This window comes from Anser cygnoides, chromosome 3 (assembly GCF_040182565.1).
Source record: "Anser cygnoides isolate HZ-2024a breed goose chromosome 3, Taihu_goose_T2T_genome, whole genome shotgun sequence".
NCBI lineage: Eukaryota > Metazoa > Chordata > Aves > Anseriformes > Anatidae > Anser > Anser cygnoides.
In genome coordinates this window covers 63,389,596-63,412,563 of record NC_089875.1, presented here as the reverse complement: position 1 = coordinate 63,412,563, position 22,968 = coordinate 63,389,596, and the positions used below count along the sequence as shown (strand labels likewise).

Below are 22,968 nucleotides of genomic sequence, written 5' to 3'. Positions count from 1 at the left end.
TCTGCTTTCATAGAAAGATTCATCATGATTCCATGAAGGCAGTGATGATGAAAAAGTGCCACACTGTTTAACTTTAGGACTTCTAAACTTGGATTTATGTCATTATATAAAGAATGTAAGGTTCACTAAAGAATATCAGACAGTTATTACAGTATCAGCAAAGTATTTATGAATACTTACAGGATACAGAGCTTGAGAGATTAAGATGTAATGCATAAAGATTCTTAAGAAAAGTGCTCTTAACTCACAGAGCTGTTATTGACCACATAAAGAATGTATTCAATTGAAAGAACCTACATAAAAAGCCTGTTCTCCTGGTCACATAGATAATGGCTTCTTCAAAATCAATCACAAAATCACAGAATGGTTTGGGTTGGAAGTGACCTTAAAGACCACCCAGTTCCAACCCCCCTGCCATGGGCAGGGACACCTTCCCCTAGAGCAAGTTGCCAAAACCTGATCCAGCCTGGCCTTGAACACCTCCAGGGATGGGGCATCCACAGCTTCTCTGGGCAACCTGTGCCAGTGCCTCACCACCTTCGTAGTGAAGAACTTCTTCCTTAGATCTAATCTAAATCTACCCTTTTTTAGTTTAAAGCCATTACCCACAGTTCCTGTAAGCTAACAGTCAAACACCTCAAACGGGAGAGATCCTAAAGTTAGAGCCAGGTATAATATCAGTGTCTAAGAAGAGAGATACGGAAGTCTGATTCTAATGATCTACCTCTACCTACAGTTTGCTCACACCAACAACTTCAAGCAGAGAGCAAGCCCTCCAGCTTTTGGGTATCAGTCCCTGCTGTAACCCTCACTCCATGTCTCTTTTGGCAGAGAATGGTGGTCAGTCAGGTAGAAGCAATTCATAGGCCTGACTGAGCACACAGACCACTTTGGAGATTTCACTCAGACTGTAAATTGTTTGGGTCAGGAACAGTCCTCATTTTGTTCAGCATCTGGATGAATACTGAGTAAGAACCATATTCTGGTTGGTGTCCTTGTTCAATGCCTCTGCCCAAAAGTTTGATTAAGAACTCCTGAAATATTTAGGAGACATTTATCTTTGGCAGAGCAAGATCATGTGTAAGACATAAAGGATATAAGGGACATTTAGAAATACAGATTGCTCACTGTCTTCTGCAGCAGGATACTCTTAGAGATCAAGTTCTTCATCAGTGTATTTCCATTCTAAACAGTACTGACTTTTTACATTTAAGAAACATGCTGCCAGTAGAAAAATCAGTGATTTTGGATATTGGTCATAAGTTACAATAATTGTTCCCCTTTCCACTCCATTCTCACCCCCCTCAATTTCAAACACCCATTCCTCCACAATCTATGGAAAGACAGACTCGCCTGGACCACATGTAAAGATACAGAAGTTTAGCAAGCCTTACTACAACCTAGCATTAACGTTGTTGATTTCACAAAATGTCTGAGAATAGTAAATTACAGATGTAAAAAGTGTTATTTTTTTAATCACTCCTAAAGACTACTGTAAAATAGTATTACAGCTACTGAGTAGAATACAATGTAGTTATTACATAAGAATTATAACAGAAAAACACTGGGTGCCTTTGCCATAACTGCTTATTGAGCAGTAATTGCTAAAATGCAGGACGATCTGACATTCAGGACTCTGTATCATGTCATGAAAATCCTCAGACCTTGCTGTTTTCAGTTTCATTACTGAATAGTGCCAAGAAACATCTGTTTTCATGCTACTGGCATTAAAAACATATCTTACATTGTTCCTTGGACAAGGAAAAAATATATATTTAAATAACAGTACAGAACAAAAGCTTTTGAAAAAGCAAATAGCAAATGTGTAAGAATAAATCTACCGAGGCAGATGAACATAGAAGACTGATAGACCAATAAATCTTTGAAAATTGCTGAAAGCTGTAAGAATATTTGAGGAAGTGCTACTTTCTAGTACAGTACTTATTCTGTTTTATACACAGCCCCAGGCAACAATCAGTAGCCTAGGTCAGAAGCAGGATTCTGGGAGTGGTAGTCCTTTAGTATGGCCCAGTGTAGCCATTCATATGTACTTACCTCCAAAATCTCATTGGAGTTCCTTCATGCTAAACAGAATAAATTAAATAAATTAACACTATAGTCATTAGTAGTACTGCTAACAATTGTAACTTGTACTAATATTACTAATCCAAGTATGTTTTCAAAGTGCAGCATAAGAAAAAAAAAGCAAAACTAAACAAAACCACAGTAAAGCAGCCTGATAATCAAAACAGTTTCAAACCTCCTAGAGGTGTAGTCAGGTCAACAACGTGGGATACCAGCTGCTCCAAGTAGCCCACTTCCATTGTGAACATGCCTAAAAGCTAAGAAGCTGCCAGTGCTTCCTGGTCAAGGGTACAGTTAATTGCTACTCTGGCCTCCATCAAATCATACAAACTCTGACTTCTGTCATAATATTTCATTTATCTTATTTTATCTAGCTGATTTCTGTGGACAAACTAAAAGTTGCCATTCCGTCTGAGTTGTCCAGCAGAAGAATATTTCAAGAAACACTTTGTACTGCAGTTGCTTATAGATCTGAGCAATACATTTTTTTCTTAAAACCCACCATGTCCAGAGTTGCTTGCTTGTCCTTTATGAAGTCTTAATCAAGGAAACAATCTGAACAATTCTAACATTTAGTATGAACCCTCAGGTGATCATGATAAAAAAGATGTATTAAGTATTTTTATATAGATCCACATGACTCACTGTTCTCAAACAGTATTTGAGCAGAATTACTCAAATACCTTCTCCAGATTTTCATTAAATGGGTTTGTAATTGTGTTTGAAATGAATTGCCTAAGTATTGTAAAGTCAGCTTGTGAAATGTCTTGAGAACAATTTCTTTTGTTGCATTGTGCAGTTTTTGCCATAGGTATATAAAAAAGTAACAATGAAAACTCATCAGAATTGCACAATATTCTAGAGTTTGTGAATAATTTCAACCAGAATCTCTAAAACTTGACTACTTTTAGGTTTAATCACACTTGGGGGCTATGTTTTTCTGCATGACAAAGGCTGTTTAATTAGCACATGTTTAATCCATTAAAGCGATAGCTATGCATAAGCTATGCTGAGCTGAAAGAAGTATAAATTTTCCCTCGATATAAGGTTCTGATTAGTATTTGAAGAAATACATCTCTCAGTGAAAGTTGTATTGTTTTCAAAAATATTATATTTGCAGTTTTAAGGATTAAATACAATTGCAATAAAAACCAGAATCGATCTAGTGCCTAACAAACCAAAGATCCAACTCAATAAGGAATTGACTTTCTTCACACCAAACAAGTTCTGTAACTAATACCACACAACATCAAAAATGCCTCTAAGACTTTGTAAAGCTGTTTCTTACACACTTTTTATGTAAATCCATAAAATCATCCCCTTAAATGAATACATCTCCATTATGACCTTCTCTATGTATCCAACATTTACTACTTTCTTGACCACCTACTTGCTCGTGCACAGAGTCGTAGTAGTATTTTTAGGTTACTAGGTTGGGTGGGGTTCTTTTTTTAAAAAATCTGGTATTTTTCAGGCTAATGTGGGATGTAATTAAGAACACCTGTATGCATATAAATGAACATCTTGGTTACTGTTGTATTACAGTGTCCAAATTATACAAAGCCAAAACTAAAAGGAATTTCTGTTAACCAAGCATGCTGACAGACGGCAGCAATCTAAACTGAGAACAGCACCAAAAATACATCACTGATAAAATGAGTGAGAAAAGAATTGTACTGAAAGGTAGTATGATTTGTTACTTTAAAATCATAGTACCTCTAATTCAATGAACTCAGTAGAATGACTTGTCAACTGGGGCATTTTAACTTGCATAGTCCTGTCCAAATCTTCTTTTTTTGGAGTCTAAGTTTTCTGTGGTTCAGAGAAGAAGAAATCAGGAAGCTTATTGCAAGACACCTAAAAACCACGCTAATATATTAGAAGACAATCGATAATTGTGACACCCTTCAGGTAACCCTGGAGACTATCTGTACTATTCCCTACTCCCTTCTCAGGGTTCTGTGGCTTCTACAATTGCATTTCTCAAAACTGATTTGCTCATTTTAAATATTACCAAATTTATGTCTGAGTGCCAATAGTCATACAGAGAATAAACAACTTTATTTTATAACAGAATTACAGAAAGCAAAAATAACACTTAATACAACTTCAAGCTGCTATAAATCTAATTTGGCATTTTAACTATACACAGAGTCAACAGCAAAACAAAAACAAAACAAACCAAAACAAACCCCCAAACAAACAACCCCCCCAAGAACAACAAAAAAAGTAAAATCCAAAATAATTAACAGGTTTTCTCATTCTCAAACGGCAGTTTCAAATGATGGTACTGTCTCATTACTTTATGAATGGAATCCATCACGCACTTTTTACTCAGTATCCTAGAAACCTGCATTAGCCATTAGACAAAGCATCTGAAACATATACCTTCTCAATAGCAGAAATGTCAGTTCTAACATGTAGGCAGTGAGGTTTAATAGGAAGCAAGCATTCTACAGGCGTGTTCAAATAATGGAAGTGTTGAAGTTTGGACACAGTAACAAAAAAAAGCACTAAGGTTTTAAGCTGCCTAGATCATCTCTTGTTGGAAGAAGAGAAAGATATTTTGTTATTCCTTCTTTCCTTATCTGGAATGTTGCAGACAGCAAAATGTCTACAAAAAGATGAGCATTGGCACCAAAGTGCAAAAAGAACACAGTGCTCAGTCAGAAAAATTTTCTTTGTAACTCCTCCTCCTCTACAGACTACCACACCATCTCTGCCCCACAGAGAGGAGAACCTTAGAACAGAAAGAGTTACAGGAGATATCAGTATAAAATTTATCCAAAGAAAAATATTTTTTTCAAATTTTAGGAAATGTTGTATTTTTATAAAAATCTTTGTTATGTGATACTATATATTTACCTGAATAATCTGAAAAAAATGTAAATTATTCCAGAAAGATTTCGTTTGAAATATTTGGAAAAAAACACTATATCTAAATTAGTTAAGATCCCCTTTTTTGCACAATTACTACCTGCTCCAGTGAACAATGCTTTCCAGACTTCTTTTGTGTTCACTTTCATATAATCAAGAATCAGCTTCAAAAATGCAAATATTTGTGAAAAAGAAGATCACACCCTCTAAAACTTCATTTAAAAAAAGTCTAAGTTTGTTAAGAAGTGGTTATAAAAAAAATAAACAAGAAAGATTGTAAGGGAATATAGACCAAAGATGTTAACATGGAGTTTGGTATTGGCATTTCAGTCTTAAACATCTGGTCATCATTGCTAGGCTTGGTGAATTCGGTTGAGTAGTGATGACTTGGAATGATCACAGTTCTTCATGGTTATGAACATGGTCAGTATCATTTTCATTTCTGGAAGAAAACGGAGGGGGAAGATTACATAAGCATTCATAGCAGATGCTGTGTGAATGTCACATCATCAGATTCAAGAAAACTTTTTTTTTTAAACGGTATCAGTTATTTTGAGGGAGGGTTATTTCACAAAAAGTGTTGTATGAACTAAAGTCTTCAGTTCTGAGGTAAACAGCAATTCAGTGCTTTTCCTGCTTTAGTATATTTTTCCCTCCCCAAAATTCTCATGGTGTTTTAATAGTCACCTCCTGCACAGTTTACTGAACATTTTAATCCATAGTCTAGTACATAAAAAGAAATGAAGATAATTGCTCAGTTAATAATCCCTGAGAATCAGAGTACAGCATCTTTCCCTTTCATTAGGGAAAGCAAAGATACATAAAAAACATTGCCATAGTTGTGGTCAGGGCAGAGCTTTCATCACCTCAGAAAAAAATAATCCAGATTCATTGTGCGTTTCTATTGCCTAAACACAACTGTCTAGAGACATTTCTACAGGCACACATGGCTTTCGGTTGGTGCTACAGGAGGGCACAGGTCTCCAGATGGTCCATGCTGCAGACAGATATTCAAGACATTTCACGTGGCCTGTATCTGGGCAACTGAATTTGTTCCTGAACATTTAAATAAAAGGCATTGCCCAGTCATCACATCTCAAATACAAGAGTAACATGGTGAAATGTCTTCATATTAGTCCTCTTTCACTTTCTCATAAGCATTTCAGTTTAAGAACTGTAAAGCAATTAGCAAACCCAAACAAAAATGACGCTTTCCAATATATTGCAAACACCATTCCACAATGTATATATTTCTAAAAAAAGCAAAACACCCTCGGATAGAATTATTTTCCTTTTTTTTTTAAACCAAGTAATAGAATATTTGATGAAAGAACAGAATCAATTTTGCAGTTAGTCACTAACGTAGGAACATGGTGCAAACCTGCCAAGATTTTCTTCCCCCCATGTCAGAGTCCCTTCAAAAGAGATGTTACAGTTACTTACATGGGACAGATTATGCTGAACACTGATTCAAAACATACTTTTCTGGCCTGAGATAGCATGAAGAAACTGTTATATTCTGCACAAATATAACAAAAGAAGCAACCTCTGCTCCCAAGACCTTTAAATTCATGCTTAATAATAGTAAATAATAGTAAATGAGTGTTTCAATGATAGCATACACTATAATAGCAAATCCTTACAAATCAGAACGATTTGTTCTGCTTTCTAAGTGCGGCTTTCTACCTCAGATCTGTATGTGTAAATCCTGAAAATACAAGAAGGATGGTAGGAGTGTGCATGCTTAGTGTTGCTGTGTACCACTGGGCTAGTGAAGTTACCTAAAACAAGGGCATTCTCCTCTGCTACAAACTAACAGCTGTCTCAAAAGTGGTGTGGATTTTTCCAAGCTCTTCTGGAGCGCAAGTAACATTCCTATCTCACAGTTAGTGCAGGTCCACATCCTCTCCTGTGTTTTCAAAATAAATCTGGAGCATACATGCTATACCTGTTTTCAGTGTCACTAAGCAACAAAGCTACAAGACAAATCCAGTTGAACATCGGAAAAAAGTTAACATAGAGCTTCCTGCACAGTTATTCATTTTTGCTGACTTGTTCCCATCCCTCCTCCCCCACAAGCAAACATCTCCCTGACCGCCAACAAAGCAAACAAAAAACCTCAACAAAACAAACACATGGTCCTATACCCCCACCCCCAAACAAATTCCACTACACACATGCACCAGTTCTGTAGTCCTTCAGCCCACTGCTTTATAAAATAAATCTTTCCTGTCTAAATCACTTTTATGTATACATATGTATACATATGTATACAGCACATGCAAACAAAGGGTTGGAGGTACAGCACTGTGTTTTAAGTTACTGGCAGCTGAAGTTGTCTGAGAGTGCCTGCAACTTTTGAAAATATATTTTTAAAATGTCAGAACTCTGCTACCTCCACCAGAAGACAGCCCTTTGTTATTTCCAGTTTATAACATTAACATCCAGGAGAAGGAGTGTTGACCTAGCACTTCTAAATCTGATCCATATTGGTTTTGGTTTGTATAAGTTACGAGCAAAACTTATTCCTTCCTTTTTCAAACACAACCTGACTAACACTGAAGAACTATTCAGAGGGCAGCTCAAACTCAGCTCCATTCTGACTTAAAGACTCCAGTTCCTCAGCAAGCTCTCAAAGGAGAGCCAACCAAAAGGTAATTTATGAATTATCAAAGTAAACACTCCTCATTCTAGCACAATCTGTGTGAGGCCAGGAAAGGCAACTGGAACCCTCTCATTCAATACTTGGGGTACGCCTGCACACGAAGGACCTGGAGGGACTGCAACCATTCTACACGTTACTGAGGAAATAAGAATCGAGAAAACTAACTGCTGTAAAAAAATACAAGATAGTTTTCTTCTACTTCATGATAAAGATGATTATCATTTCTTCAGATATTTTCTTTTACTTCAAACCCTACACTGACAGAGTTTGCCCACTTGATAGCAGCCAATAATACCTCTGGTAGCCAAACACTGAGATTCATCAGTAGAAAGAGAGGTCTCCAAAAAGAAGGTTTAAAACATCACTGTTTAAAACTTTACTTATTTTTAAATCTCTCCTATTGTTGTTTAACGTTTCCAATCAATATTTTTTCCTTGAAGCTGAATCTACAGTCAACAAACCAATCACGTTTGAAAATACTGAAGCTTCAGTTTCAGGACGTCAGCTAGTATGACAAGCTGAAGAAACCTGAAGCTTTAAACACCAAAGCTGATGCCGGGCTTCACATTAGCCTATATCCAGTACGACAGCACTTTATTCAGTGTTCTTTGTGATCTTTCTGGTGAACACTTCAAGAACAGCAGTACTTTAAAAATTATTATTCCTAGAAATTTTACTAGTAGCAACAAAAATATTGTTTCCTTCTGAATATCTAAATTCTGAGCTGTTTTGTGGCACTGTGGATTCTGTCAATCAACATAGCAAACTTTTTTTTAATAAAAATATATACTTTTTTTAAAGAATTCTGACCTGGGCCACTACAGTTTATACTGACTGTCACAGATTTTTGGTAATAGTTTGAGGTTACTAGATGGTCAAGGCCTGGATTATACTGCTCAAGTAGAAATAAATTTCAGGTAGTACTTCGTATTTAATTTTTGTTTCCTAAAGTAAATTCTTTAATATAATAAAACTCATAAAACATCCAATAAAAGTACAATTATTGGTAATGACAAGTATTACATTCATCAGTAAAGAAACTTTCTATACTGATTTCATTCATGCTTAGACACAGCCCAAACCACCTGTTTTGAGTTTTTTTAATTTTTTTTTTAATGACTCTAAAGATATGTTAAATTATCCTTACCACCGATTTCCTAGCATTGTTTTTTCATGTAAGTCAAACAACAATATGGAAAAACACATTTTCCCTGTTTAAGCTTAGCTTTTAGTTTTACGCCACTGGATGGCTGCATATGGAACAGACTTGTTTTTCAGTAAGAATGGGATTTTTTTTTGGACCTTTATCAACAAAGGAAGTGTTCAGATAGAAACCCAATTGTTCTAAAACTGAAGAACGTACAATAATTTTCCATCTGAAACAAGAACCTAAAAGTCTTCTATTACCAATTCTGTTACTACTCAACACTAATGATCTTCTATTAGTGCTTATTTCAATTCATTATTTTGTGATAATATATACCAAAGATCCCCCCATATTTTTCTAAGCCTTTTATTACAGAATGTAACAGAAAATATTGATAGAAAAAGTAGCATAAGTTTATCATTACATAAGTTTACCTGAAATATTTGCTTGAGGATGTTTTTGAGTTTTTGATTTTAGTCTTCATCTTCCTCAGCAAGTTCGGTTTCTTTGTGCACCACTACTCTTGTGACAGACATGTCAGGGTGTTGTTCTTTGGCTTCTTTGATTGCCTGTGCCAGGGCCTGCAACCATATTTAAATTATGTAAATCAACAACAGAAAAAGGGCATTAATAAAGGGCCAGGGAATAGGTGTGTAGCATTGGCAATTCTGATAAGAAATATTCAGAAGTCTAAGTTCCTGAGCTTGAGAGGGCTTAGAAAAAAACCACAAGAAACAGAAAACCAAAAACCATGACACTTTAAGAAAGGCTTCAAAAAGGTACCCAAATTTCCAAAGTAGCAAATAACCTTAAAGTCACCCTGTAACTTTTCTAGCTTACCTCAGAAGACAAAAACTACTTTATACTGGAAGAATTAGAATTTCTGCAACAGGTTTGACAAAGACAAAACAAGGATGTCATACTAAGGAAACACGTACAGGGGAACACATCGTATGCATTGGTACAATACTGGTGTTTACTCATGTACTAATTCTAATATTTTTTATTGGTTTGAATTCTATAACGGGCCAAATGTAAGCTATTTAGTGTAAGTGAGGATTTAAAAGAGAGTGGCTATTGAGATTTATTAACCAGTGTTGATCATCAGATGATTAACAATGAAAAAACAGAGGTTTCTAATCTCTAAATTACATATGTTAAAAGCACTCGAATTCTGAAATTCAAAATTAAAATATTTTTCTCCTATTGAAAACTCTTTTAGCGATGTAGGGAGCAAAAAGACAAGAGTGAACACACATCATATCGTTTGTGCTTCTGTAGAGCTCCATATCAAATGAAGAAGTTGTGGTAGAATTTTCTTAAATCTGTTAAGAGCTACTCACTGCTTTGAGTTTCAGTGATTTATTTTTTTAAAATAATAATTTTCTACTTCACTAACCATTTATCTCAAAACAAAGAAGGACTTGGAGAATGGTTTTTACTAAAGCATCGTCTTATACGCTAAAGGTATTATGTGACCTTTTCTGATGTCCCAAGTGCATTGAACATACGTAAAGGCAGACAAGGGCCATGCCTAATGCTGAACAACCTTGTCATTTAATTATAAGTTTCAAGAAGAGATTGAACTTGTCAAGAACCACTTTCTAGCAGTAGATCAAAATCTGAAATTAAATTCCCTGAAAGCTCTCACTATATTACACTAAGAAGCTAAATTAAACCTTGTTGAGTTGTGTAGCTTCCATAAAGTTAGAATCGGATTCACTGCATCTTTATGTGTAAGGTAGGCTTTTCCACTTATATTATGCAGTGACTGTTGATTGACTTTACCACTATAGTTTCTTAGATTAAAAAAAGTGTGATCATCACTACAAAGAACAGGTAATAGCACTTTCTCAATGTTTTTTCTGTGTACTTATTGAATTCACCTTTCTTAATTGGGCAGGTAGAAGTAATTTTAACCTTTGTTGCGAAGGTATCAAAATATAACTGCCTTGGTGCTGATAGAGATCAAATGTATGATTACAGCAGATCAACAATTATTTTTGTTGTATAGAATTCCGTAAATACAAGTCAAAAACTATTTTTCACATTCAATCAGTTTTTGTCTTTACATATTTCAAAGTTTTCAGTCAAGACGAACTCTGCATTTAGATGTTGCTGACACAAAGCAGTAGAGACTCCCATCTGCCTAGATTAACGTATCAGAATTGATTTAGTAATGCTTTTCCTCCCAAATGGCAAAAGTGGCACTAAACTAGGTGAGTCTCTTCCAAAATAAGCAGTCCCTGTAAAAAATAGTAAGAAATCTATTCACATGGTTTATAATGCAAAGTTAAAAATGCGTATAACTCTCAGTTTTACTCTAAAGGCTCTCTATTTGCTAAATACCATACTTCAACAGATTTGCTGAAATCAACAGTCTCAGGATCTTTCTACATCCTTCTGTTCTCCATCTTTGTCCTACTTCAGGTTTTTGAAAAATCTTCTATAACTCATTGGACTATTGATAACACATTGTAAGTATTAGCAGCTTACATACTCACCTCATCATGGTCAATGTCTCCATCTCCAGTAATGACAATTCGCTTCTCAATTCTTGTTTCTGATACCCCACCTTTTACCATCTACAGATGGCACAAAAAAACACATGAAAACAACTTTGTGTAATTATTTTATATGGCCGTAAGCTTTCCGGTACGGCACTGAAGCAAGTAAATTTCTCTGTCACTGGACTACAGTTAGTAGTAAGTAATCTTGGTGCCAAGTCATCCTTTTTCAGTTATGCAATTAGTCACACTCTAGCAATTGTTAAAAAAAAAAGCTTGATTAAAAAACAAGTAATGGAGAGTTTTTTCTGTTATTGGAGCCCAAGTTTGAACAGATCTTGATATGCAGACCAACAGGAATTCCAGGCTCTTCCACGATATAAATCTGGCAACAAGGAAAATTCTTGTCTTTGATTTCAATCTATCCAGCATGGGCTTCTAATGAATAATACTCACTAAATAATCCCATATGATATAATACAAGCACAATCCTTTTTTTTTTCTCCTCAACTCACATACCATAGTGTCAAGTTTTCAACATATTTCACATTGTTGATGGAAATAATTTAATGCTTTCTTTCTTAATTTCTCACTCTAATTTTAGCACACAAAAATTTTCACAGACAAAATTGTATGGTGGCTTTTTTTTTTGTTTTATTTTAAATGAACCTGCATAATAGAAAAAAATAAAGTACTTCTCAAGATCCACTGGCCTTTATTAGAAAAGATGCAATATAAGCCTGTCAAGAACACCATCTGAAAATTAGAACTATTTTGACAGGCACCTTTATCAAAAACAAACAGTTTGGGATGTAAAATATGAAGTTCATTTAGAAAGCTCACAGAGCCTGTTGATCGACAATAAGCAGTCTACAAAAATATAAGGATCTACTGTGTTACGGTCATCGCCATCATATTTGAGAAGACAAGAATGAAGCTATTTTCTTTAACGTTTCCCTCCAAAAAGAAGCATCCACATGTGGACTTGACATGGAAATATCTATTTTAAAAAAATTATATCCATGATATCACAATTTTTTGAATAAAGATTTTTCTTAAAACAGTGACGACTTAATGAATGCAAAAGGGATCAAGAGACTGAGAAGGACCTGGTTGCTATTCCATCTAAAGAAATGTAGTCATTGTAAATTCAGAGCTGATTTTATTTTATGCAGCTTTCATCTGATAGATTTCCAACATTATCCATCCAGTGTCATTCCATGAATACAACTTTCAATATTAAGTACATCTGGTTGCTTAATTTATACAGTCAGCAACAGGTTATTGTTCCATTCTCTGATGACGTGAAACATCTTGTCTTGGAAAGAAAAAAATCCCAAACTAACACTTTACATTTCCTTCTTCCCTTTTGCTTCACTGTAAACAGTGCTTTCTGTAACCTTGAAAAAAGTATTTGAACAGTTTAAAGACAAGAGCTGGAAACTTTGTTGTGGGGGCACTCCAAAAATTTGATATTTACATAAACGATGAATAAAAACAACACTTTAGTAGTTCTAACATACTCTGGCATTAAACATCACATGAGACCGAAATAGATGTGATGCCCTGATAAGACTGAGTTTTCCTTTTCTTTTCAAGCATGGAATGCAGAGCACATACTTCAGCACTAAAATATGCTTGGAAAGTAATGTAGTGGTATGATCTGTTTTTAAACACATTCTAAACCTAAGGGCACAAAGGGAGGTCAACACAGTCTGAGAAAACATTGTTTCAGTACATCCTTATAAGAGATGCCATAAGCAGGGCTCCTGTGGACCTCAGGCACATCAGCAATGTTAACAAAGATTCTCTAAGATACCAGCAAGCGATGACAGAACCGAAACAAAAAATATAGGTATGTTCTCCTTGCCAAGCACCAACATGAGAGACGAGAGACATAAGACCAACATGAAAGACGAAAAAAACTAATCACATTTTCTACCTTTTCCCATCCTGTTCCCAGATATTCCTGTTTATTCATTAAGGGTTTTCTGCTCAAAAACTGTATGCAGAAAAATCAACTTTCACATGTACCTAGAATTAATCCAATCCACTTGAAGTCAGCTTTCTTCAATAATTTAGCAGATATATAGGTATCAGAGATTTCATGTAAGACTTGGAATTTTTTGCCTTTTTTTTAATTAAAAAAAACTTCAGAGAGATTATCCATTTTACCTTGGTGATGTGTGTAGTTGTGGTAGTAGAAATTGACTCTGATGTAATTGTCTGTGCACTCAGCAACACACCAGCACTGCCATCAGCACTGCCATCAAACTGTAAGATGAAAAATAGCATTTTTGTATTTTGGTATTTAAAAGCTGTGTTTTCATAGGAGTCAAAGCAAGTTTTCTTATTACTAAACACATACTTAGTTCAAATGGAAAAGTTAGAACTGAAATTTAAGTAGAAGTCATCCAAGTTCACAATGTCACATAGACTCAGTAAACCGTTACAGTTCATTCTTGTGGAAAATTTATTATCAAAGTTAAGTGCTTTAATGAGATATTTTAACCAAGTTTCCAAACCTAAATACAACTTATATATTTGCAGCAACTAAGTTATTTTTATCAAAAAAGAATTTCAGAACTTTAGGAGTAATATTGCTTTGTCTATACACATTTCACTTAACTAATTCATAGCCAAAGTATAATCTTAGCTGCTAGAAGAAGTATAGGTTTTTGAAAAGCATTTCTTGGACGTTATACATTTGGGGCTACAAATTATTGGAATAAAGCCCAACTTTAATATAACAAATCACTCTGCCACTGTACCTGTGGAGATTCATATGTGATGGTTTTAGTTTCTGTTTGAACAATCGGAACTTCTTTTGTGGAGATTTCAGTTCTCTGTGTGGCATCTGAAATGGTTACCATCTCCGTTTTCACTACTGGAGGCTATGGTGCAAGAAACAGACAATCAACTCAAAAGACATAAGAGGAAAGTTTGTAAAGTGGAACTAGAAAGTAAAATCAAAGCCACATGAAAAGCATAAGAATAAGGTAAGTACTGGACTGTTTTCTCCAGTTGAAAAGCATGTAATAAGCACCATGAAATGACGACTACTAAACCAGCCCCCTACCCACACACATCCACAATAGGAAAAAAAATGTCTCCTAACAAGCTTTGCTAAAGTTCTGTTTCACCAACAGAAAATATCACAGAAGGTAATCGCTAAAACCAAGTTTCAACATAGGTATTTAAAATGTATAAAAGAGCATCAGTAGGAAGAATCTTAGTTTGTGTAAAGTTCCATCAAATAAGAAACTGATAGATAGTTCAGATAGATATTTCCAAAATTAATGATATTTATAGCAGAATTACTTAGTCAGATTGCAAATAAGTCCAAGAAATTCCAAGAATAATGCAAAACTAACTTTTGAACGTGCACTACTTGTGGAACAGAAAAACAAATTTTACAATTGGATTTTCAGCAGGGGAAATCCTAGTGGAAAAAAAATCCTTTCCCTCCCTCAAATACTCTTGCACACACAGAGGCCCTTTTGCTCTCCCTCCAAACAGGCTATGCTTTAGGAAACGTGGGTGCCTGCTTCTAAAGGTCTTGTAAACTGATTTTTTCATATCATTAATCAGAACACCTGGAACTCTGCAAGCAGAATACAACAAAAGAAAGTTGTTTGGGTTTAATTGAACAAAAAGTCACTACTGTAAGACAAGTAGGAAAAAAAATATCCAGCTGTTCAAAAAATTCAGCAGAAGATCATGTCCACTTTACAAAGACATGCATTCCTGCACTTCATTTTTTCTCTTCTGATTCTTTATGAAGTTTACGCAATAATGAACCATTCAACCTTTGTTGGCTTAAAACAGCTGATTGTGACTGTAACCAACCCATGCTTCCCTAAAAATCTATTGCACTATAAGACTCCACAGTAAGATCGTGAGATATATATGAATACACATATACACATACACAAACGCACGTATATATATATATACACACACTAAGTCTAGTCCATAAATTTGTAACGTTTCTTCAAAAGGAAGCAAAGATAAGAAAAGCAGCAAATAATGAGTTAAAAAAAGAATAAAAACTGCAATGGATGTTTTCTAACTCCAATTGCCGATAATTTTCCAATTACAATTACACGTCATCAAAGTGTCGAAAACAATTGACAAATAGACAAGACAGGACTTAAAACATTAGAAACATAAATAATATGTTATGTATATGTATATAAAATAAGGGGGAGATAAAAAGGAGATGGCAGTCTTCAGAAGGTTTGCTTTACTGGTGATTCTCACCCAGTTATAGCAAAAAGCCAGAAACCATAACTGAACGAGACAGTTTCACTGCTCATCAGTGGTTTCCCCTTCCAAATGATCTGAATCTTGTTGGATGCCAGAAGAGCTGGAAGAATAGGAGAAGAAGAAAGGCAGGTACATTTTCATCCAAAGAAATATCTCTGCTTAATCTAGTCGTCAAACTGTTCTACCATTTACCTCAGAACAACAAATTATTTGTGGTGCAACATCAATGTCAACATGAGACACGTCTCCATTGAGTTTGAGCTGTTCTTCCTCCTTTTCTTCACCTAAGTCTTCCTTAATTTCCTCTGACAAATTCTTTTCTTCTGTAGGTATGATAATTGCGTTTTCCTGGAACGAATCTTCAGCTGTAACTTGTGTGCTCTCAACTGGTACAGTTAGCTTACTGCCTTGTGGTGCGGCTTCCACATGCTGTATTTTTTCTTCAAGTTCTCTCCTTTTCACATCATCTTCTTCTTCCTGTTCTTCCCTGATGACTTCCTCAATTGCCCTATGGTGTGGTTGGTATTCTCCCACCTCTTCATCCTCACTCTCACTACTACTGCTGCTGCTACTATATGATGGCAATGAAGAAGAGTCCTTTTTTGATAGGTGCTCCACCTTACATGTTTCCCCAGCATCAGCTGCAACTTGCATTTTCCCTTTGTCGGTTTCGTCTACGACTACTGTTTCTTCTATCCCAACCTCTGCCTGCTTCTTCTCCTCCACTATGTCCAGAGTCTCATGTGAACTCTGCACAAAAAACATGGATGAGGAAAAACAAAAGTAGAACATATGAATAAATGAAAATGACGGAAACAAAATAAGCTGATGGCTGGTTCATGTCATATAGAAGACAAAAGATGGTTGTGATGGTTAGCTGAAAAAGGAAGCAAAGAATGAAGATGGATTTTAAGAGTTAGAGCTAAATTTAACTATGGAAAAATCAGTAGAACCTTATCAGCATCGCTGACTCCAGTGCAAGGCCCTTCTGTTCTGGAAGCATGTCTCTGTGAAACAAAAAGCAATGAGAGGACAAAAATCAATGCATAACCCCTTTCAATAGCGTAACATTCTCCAAGCAAGCTTTAGGAACATATATATGACACTAGACAGGTACTGTGTACTCACTGTAAGACTCACACAGAACTATGCCCCTTTCCTTCTACTTCATTGAAATATATCGCCCAAAAGTAGGTAAGAATTATGGATGTTATTAATTGGGATAAGAATTTAATTATGAAAGACTGAAAAATAAAAGTATGAATACACAGGTCAGTGATGCTAGTGAGGTAATTACTTATCTCAGTTGAATTTGGAATTAGAATCATAGAACGGCTCAGGTTGGACGGGACCTTAAAGCCCACCCAGTTCCAGTTCCAACCCCCTGCCATAGGCAGGGACACCTTCCCCTAGAGCAAGTTGCCAAAACCTGATCCAACCTGGCCTTGAACACCTCCAGGGATGGGGCATCCACAGCTTCTCTGGGCAACCTGTGCCAGGGCCTCCCCACCCTCTGAGTAAAGAATTTCCTCTTAAATTAGAAATAAGTAATATTACAATATTATGGGTAAGTCAAAAAAAAAAAAAGCTGCATTCCACTATCAGTTTATCATCAACACAAAAAAACCTTTACTTAAGATTTTATTAGTTGTTCATCTTTGGGAGGGAGACTGTTGAGGCTTGTAAGTTGTCAAAATAGCAGTATGTGACTACCAAGATGATCCCAATAGGATTCAAATGATGAGATTAAGGCAACTGTATTAGTATTTATTCCACAGCAAAATGATTTATGATGGATATACCTGAAAGCCCACCGTTACGCAGTTTTTTGATCTCATGTATTTTTAGAAATGTAAATTCGAGTTCAGGCAGCGGGAACACCAAATCAACACACCATCTGTGACTTAATCCTAGCTTGTACGGCTGTTCACCGAGCACAGCACCTACGCCGCAGGCCGGCAGGCCTGGCAATGCTGGAACACCAGCCCACCGCTGCTTCGGAAGCGCAGCGAGGGGAGCACGAAGCTCCTCAGCTGGATCTCCTCCGCAAGCCCCGGGGAGCGAGCAGCTTGCCGCCCCGGGTGCGAGGGCAGCGGGGTGCAGCCCCCGGGCATGTTTAAGTTTATTTAGGACGGGGAAGGCACCTGGGGCGTCGGCGGGGCGGGCTGGGCCGGGCCCGGTGCCGAGGCGGCGGTGTCGGAGCCGGTCTCGGTCTCTTCCCCCGCAGCGCCCTCTGCTGGCCCCGCGCGGGCTGCGGCGAAGGGCCGGGCCGGGCCGGAGCGAAAGCCTTCTTGGCTAAATAAAATGGACGTTATCTCTTCTTCTAGGCTCTAGACAGTTAGAGAAGGGAAAGGAAAGAATTAGCCAGCGGCGGACAGAGCGGCAGAACCTACAGAGGACAGGGCAGGCATGCGAGAGGACACGACAGAGACACGGATTTGCGTCGGAGAATCCTGCACAAGCACAGGAGACACCAGAGGTGCTCCAGGTGAGGGCAGAACATGGCAGCACACAGCTATGACCACAAGTCACAGGCACGCTCTCCTACTGTGCGCCCACCACAGATACTTTTGCTCTTTATTTCACACTATAAACATTAAAAACATTTATTTCCACAGATTTCCTAACCGGAACAGTTTACCTGAACAGTCCTGTATTTACCGTTCTCAGCACACTCTAATTCCCATTTCTGGAGCTTCAGGTACTCAGGTATATTGGCTTTGAACAACACACACAATGCTCAGAGGAATTTACACATTAGAGCTTTTAAAGGCTGCTTTCAAAAGCTTAAAAGAAACAAACTGAGCAAATGTGCACTGATTAAACAATGCTTTCAAAAGCCTTTTCCATTCTAGTGGGAAAACTGTTATTCACAAATACATACAAGGGTACATCGCTTTAAAGCATAAATTATGTTTATAGCCAGATCTAGTTTCTGTAGTACTAGGAATCCATATATTAAAACAAGCTTTTAAGATTCATATGGGTACAAGGCTCTGAAAAAGCTAAGTTTTTATTTATTTCAGTTTTCCCTCCACAAGCTCTTACAAGTAGAAAGTTAACATAAAAAGCCAATAATGCAACAAATACCTAACATGGACGCAACATACATTTTGCCAACATTAAATAACATACATTTCTCTCTTAGAAAATGGGAACACAGACAATCAAGGTAGAGAAGCATGTCAGAGAAAAGCCAAAATGCCATGCAGGTAACTGCTATAGGGTAGACTTATGTGCTAGCAATATAGAAACTAAACACTTATATAAGTTACACCATGCTACTCTGCATACAGTACTACACATATGGCACACAGAAGATCAGAAAAGGAAAAGAAAAATAGCTTCAATTTTTATTTCTTTTTCCCTATGGTAAAATTTAAAGCGTATTCCAAAGGTGGCTAAGAAAATTTTATGGGAATGAAGTTGATTAAATCTTCCCTTATGCACCAGGGCAACGTATTACTCCTCATCCCCACTTTCTTTCCCTAGTTCACTGCACCCAGTAATGTTAATCTATTAATAGCTTGCATCAAAAAAACAAACTATGATCATGATGCTCCTTCTACCGTACACTCTGGCACCACGTGTTTTCTAACCACTCAAAGCAGTAAAGAAAAAAATATTTTATTTTGTATGTGGTCAGACTGTATGCATCTCTCTCCACATATGTATAATAATTAAAGACAGGCACATGCCCTCATCTTGTGTTTTACCACCATCAAATTTTTAGGTCTTCTAATCTTTTAAAAGGAAGACATCAATCGCAATTTGCTTCATAATGTAGCCCCTGTTCCCTGGTGAGACATTTAGTACTAATTACTAAATGTATGGATAGAATTGGCACTCTTGAATCAATTACTGTATTTACAACAATGCATCAGCCTCTGAAGATGCTTAACTTCCTGGCAAAATGTCTTCTAACACACAGGCACATACTCTGACATGAAATACTGTTTATAAGCAGAGGAGGCTGGGCATGGGGATTAAAAAGTGATGATTCTAGATAACCGTAACTTTATACGGTAGCCCATGTTTTGTGACATACATATCAATGCATCGCAATTAAGTCACAGATGCTGTGCATTTGTGGGAATACAGTGATACAGGAGTACAGTGGTACAAATGAGATATATCCAAAGTAGCATTTCTTATACACAGAAAATGACTTATTTGCAATTATTTTCACTGGAGCAAAAGCAGGAAGAAAAGAAAGAATATTAGCAGTGGTTTTCTTGCTTTATTCTTATCTACTGTCCAGCTATCATTAAAGATAGGCAGGAAAACATACCTTCCAGGAATAGGACTGAGAAACGTCTAATACCACCAGGAAATTTAAAATTGGGGGTAACAAAGAACTCCACCCCAAACTTCTTATCAACAAATAATTTGAGATCAAAATACGCTGTATCCCAAACCTGCTTTTACAGATGTTACTGAAATAGGACTTACAGCCTTACAATCGGTTTTACCTAGGTGGTAGAAAATAGTCCAAAAGAAATGTAAAAAAGCAACATCACAATTGCTACACGTCATCACTATCCTACTGCTAGAAGTCCCACTAATTATATTGTGCTTTTTCACTGCATAGATGTTAAGCAGCTTAGGAGGGAGGAAAAATCCGCCCTTTTCCAGGATAAAAGAAGAGGTACAGAAGCATGGAGGTACTTGGAACCTGGTTGCATTTTACAGCATTATTGATTTGAGTAATGATTACATAGTAAATATGTGAAAGAAAAATTCTTGTATGAAGTGTTAAATAATCACAAACAATTATTTCCATCTCAAATGGAAATACATGTTTTGCTCTCATCCAAATCACATAAAATACAGTAATTTTCCACCCCAAAAGTGTTCTTTTTCAAACAGGAGCCATTCAGAACTTCACAGCCAGTTTAGTGTTTAAGCAGAACATTGCTGGCATTCTTATATACAAATCTTGCTTTACAACTTCTCCTTTCAGTACTGACATCAGGAAGAAAAAAATAGAAAAAGAAAGAAGTGCCCCAGCTAGCCCACAGCAGATGCAGCAAGAAGGCAGTAGATTTCAGGGCAGCCACCTTATCAATTTCCTCTGGTTTTGTTCCAGCAATCCGTGGCATTGCAGTCCATTGCTTCTCCTTCCCAGGCAATGTTTTCACTTGGAAAATGTGGTCTCCTTTTTTCTATTTGGTTTTCATTTTGTAAAACCAGTGTAAATCAACAAGCAATGAGACAGATACACAATACACATCAACATAAAACCAAACCATCTGAAAACAACACAACATACTACATGAGGGGAAAAAATACAAGGATAAAAAATGCTATTTCGAAGGGCCTCAACTTCAACACAAAAAAAATCAATGTAGAAAATGCACACAAAAATTAAGTTACGTTTTTATCTAAATGCCTGTTTTAACTGAAAAGATATTTGTGATTACGAAGTGAGACAATGTATCTCAGACATTTGAAAATTTGTACCTATGCATATATCACTACAGATAGGGATATATAATGTAATACTGAAAGATGAGAGGAATAATTTTGTTGCAGTGGGGAGGGGTAGGTATAAGAGTGAAAAAGGATAATGATAGAAGATAAACTAATTGCTTTTGAGGATTGATTTGCTGTTCTACTCTATAAAAGAAGCATATGAAGTAACAAAATTAAAAGTTTAAGAACAGCCAGAGCAATTTGAGTGTTTTTTTTCCCCCCACAAATATGTAGGATGATATTTTTTGGAAAACAGTTTTCCAAACTGCTGTTTCAAGGTTCAGTCACAAAAGAATTATAGAGAAAAAACAGGTAAATTCATTTTTACAGACTTTTTAGATACTAAGGTGAATAAATTTTAACGAATACACTAAATACATCCTGAGGAAGTCAACACTGTAAATTAAATGATTGCGTAAAGTCCTTCACGAATGACACAGGTCAGATAGCTGTTTGTGTAGAGGCTGCTAAGAAGAGTTAAGGAGAAACAATGAGTGAAATGTTCTACTGTTGCTGAAAAATTAACTCCATACACCTGTGTAAATCAGTGAAATTTAACCTGTCCTTAAAACAGAGCAAAATATTGCCATTGCTTCCAACTTTTTCTAGTGATTCTATTCCAGCTGTTGTAGAAGAACAAAATCCCACACATTATTTAAAGCCAGGTCCAATGGTAAGTGTTAAGAAGTTAACGTATACCTAGTATAAACAAATATTACATTAGCCAAACAAAGATTTGATGTAAAGGACAACATGCATTTACTCTATTGTCTACAGGGTTGTATGAAAATGCATGCGGACAAGCGTCTGCAGTGACATACCCCTTGTGTCTGTAGGGACAGAGGTGTGATACGCCGCTTTTCCCACTCATTTGGGCGTGGTTCAGGTGTGGATTCCATGAAATTGCGCTTGAGCTCACTAATGCTAGCCTGGTGTTTCAGTAAGTCATCCTGGGTCTTATCCAGGTCCTAGCAACCCGCAACGTAAAACAAAGTAGGACAAAACACGACAACAAAAGCAAACTTAACAGTTTAAAAGAAAAAAAAGAAAGAACCACCAAATCAAGGAAAGTGCCTTGTGTCTGACAGAGAGCTTAGAGAGCTAGCCTTCTTTGGAGCACCTTAAAATCCAAAAGTTTAAGGCCATAAGGTTTTGTTTGTGGCCACTAATACACTAGTACTACCACCACCAAATTTTAACACAAAGGAAAGGTAATGCTGTGTACGGTTATTTAACAGAAATAATTTCATCCAAAATATGAAATTATTGCTGTTTCAAAGGGCTAGTCATTTCCAATGATTGCTTGCTTTATTGCAAAAGTAACATTACTGAAGGCAGCTGTAAGAAAGATAACATAAGGAGCATTATAAAAATGCATCTCTCTTAATACCACAAGCTCCATGAAAAATACTTATTTCTGTGAGGACAATACCACAGGGCCAAATATGCAAGCAACTAACACCTGCTTCACTTCAGAGGGCCTCATTGTGCCTATCACGTAGGCCTAGACATATTGGTAAAATCAGATTTAAAGACTTAAAGACTTTTCCACATTTGACAATCCGATTGCAGATGCAGCTGTCAAGTATGGGTGGGTTTTGTGAATCTCATTACCAAAGAGGTGTTTTCTCTAAATTGTACCTTCCAAGGCAAGCACCAAAGGGGACACCAGAGCATCAATGTCAAGTTATATTTTATTATGACCCATTGAGGCTAAGATAGAGCAATTTGGATCAAAAAAATTGTCAAGTCGTGAAAAATCCCAAACCGACACAAACTTATTAATTTCTGATGTCCTTTCATTTGTATATTCAACACCAAGCTGTTATTGGTGCTGCAAATCTATTTCTTAATTCTGTGAATCTTCAGAGATGCACTTAGTACATTAAGAACCTTCCCACCTTCTGGCAATTCACTAAGTTAGTATTTTTACAGGACCAATG

At 36.5% G+C, this 22,968-nt stretch overlaps 1 protein-coding gene across 20 annotated transcripts in view; it reads right to left on the bottom strand.

Moving 5' to 3' along the window:
* Nucleotides 1-4,127: 4,127 nt before the first annotated feature.
* Nucleotides 4,128-22,968, bottom strand: part of EPB41L2 (erythrocyte membrane protein band 4.1 like 2) — a 113,176-nt gene continuing 94,335 nt past the window's right edge. For 6 of the 20 annotated variants that reach the window (XM_048075652.2, XM_048075653.2, XM_048075654.2 and 3 more), the window contains 10 exons: nt 21,847-21,993; nt 20,611-20,715; nt 17,695-17,880; nt 16,504-16,557; nt 15,743-16,300; nt 14,053-14,175; nt 13,457-13,555; nt 11,279-11,359; nt 9,209-9,355; nt 4,128-5,404 (listed from right to left, as the gene is read on the bottom strand). In XM_048075652.2, the coding sequence (XP_047931609.2) occupies nt 9,248-9,355; nt 11,279-11,359; nt 13,457-13,555; nt 14,053-14,175; nt 15,743-16,300; nt 16,504-16,557; nt 17,695-17,880; nt 20,611-20,715; nt 21,847-21,993 (1,461 nt within the window). In that variant the 3' untranslated portion in view covers nt 4,128-5,404; nt 9,209-9,247. The remainder of the gene's footprint in view (nt 5,405-9,208; nt 9,356-11,278; nt 11,360-13,456; nt 13,556-14,052; nt 14,176-15,742; nt 16,301-16,503; nt 16,558-17,694; nt 17,881-20,610; nt 20,716-21,846; nt 21,994-22,968) is intronic. The other 14 variants (XM_066994292.1, XM_066994282.1, XM_066994284.1 and 11 more) reach the window with 14 other exon arrangements.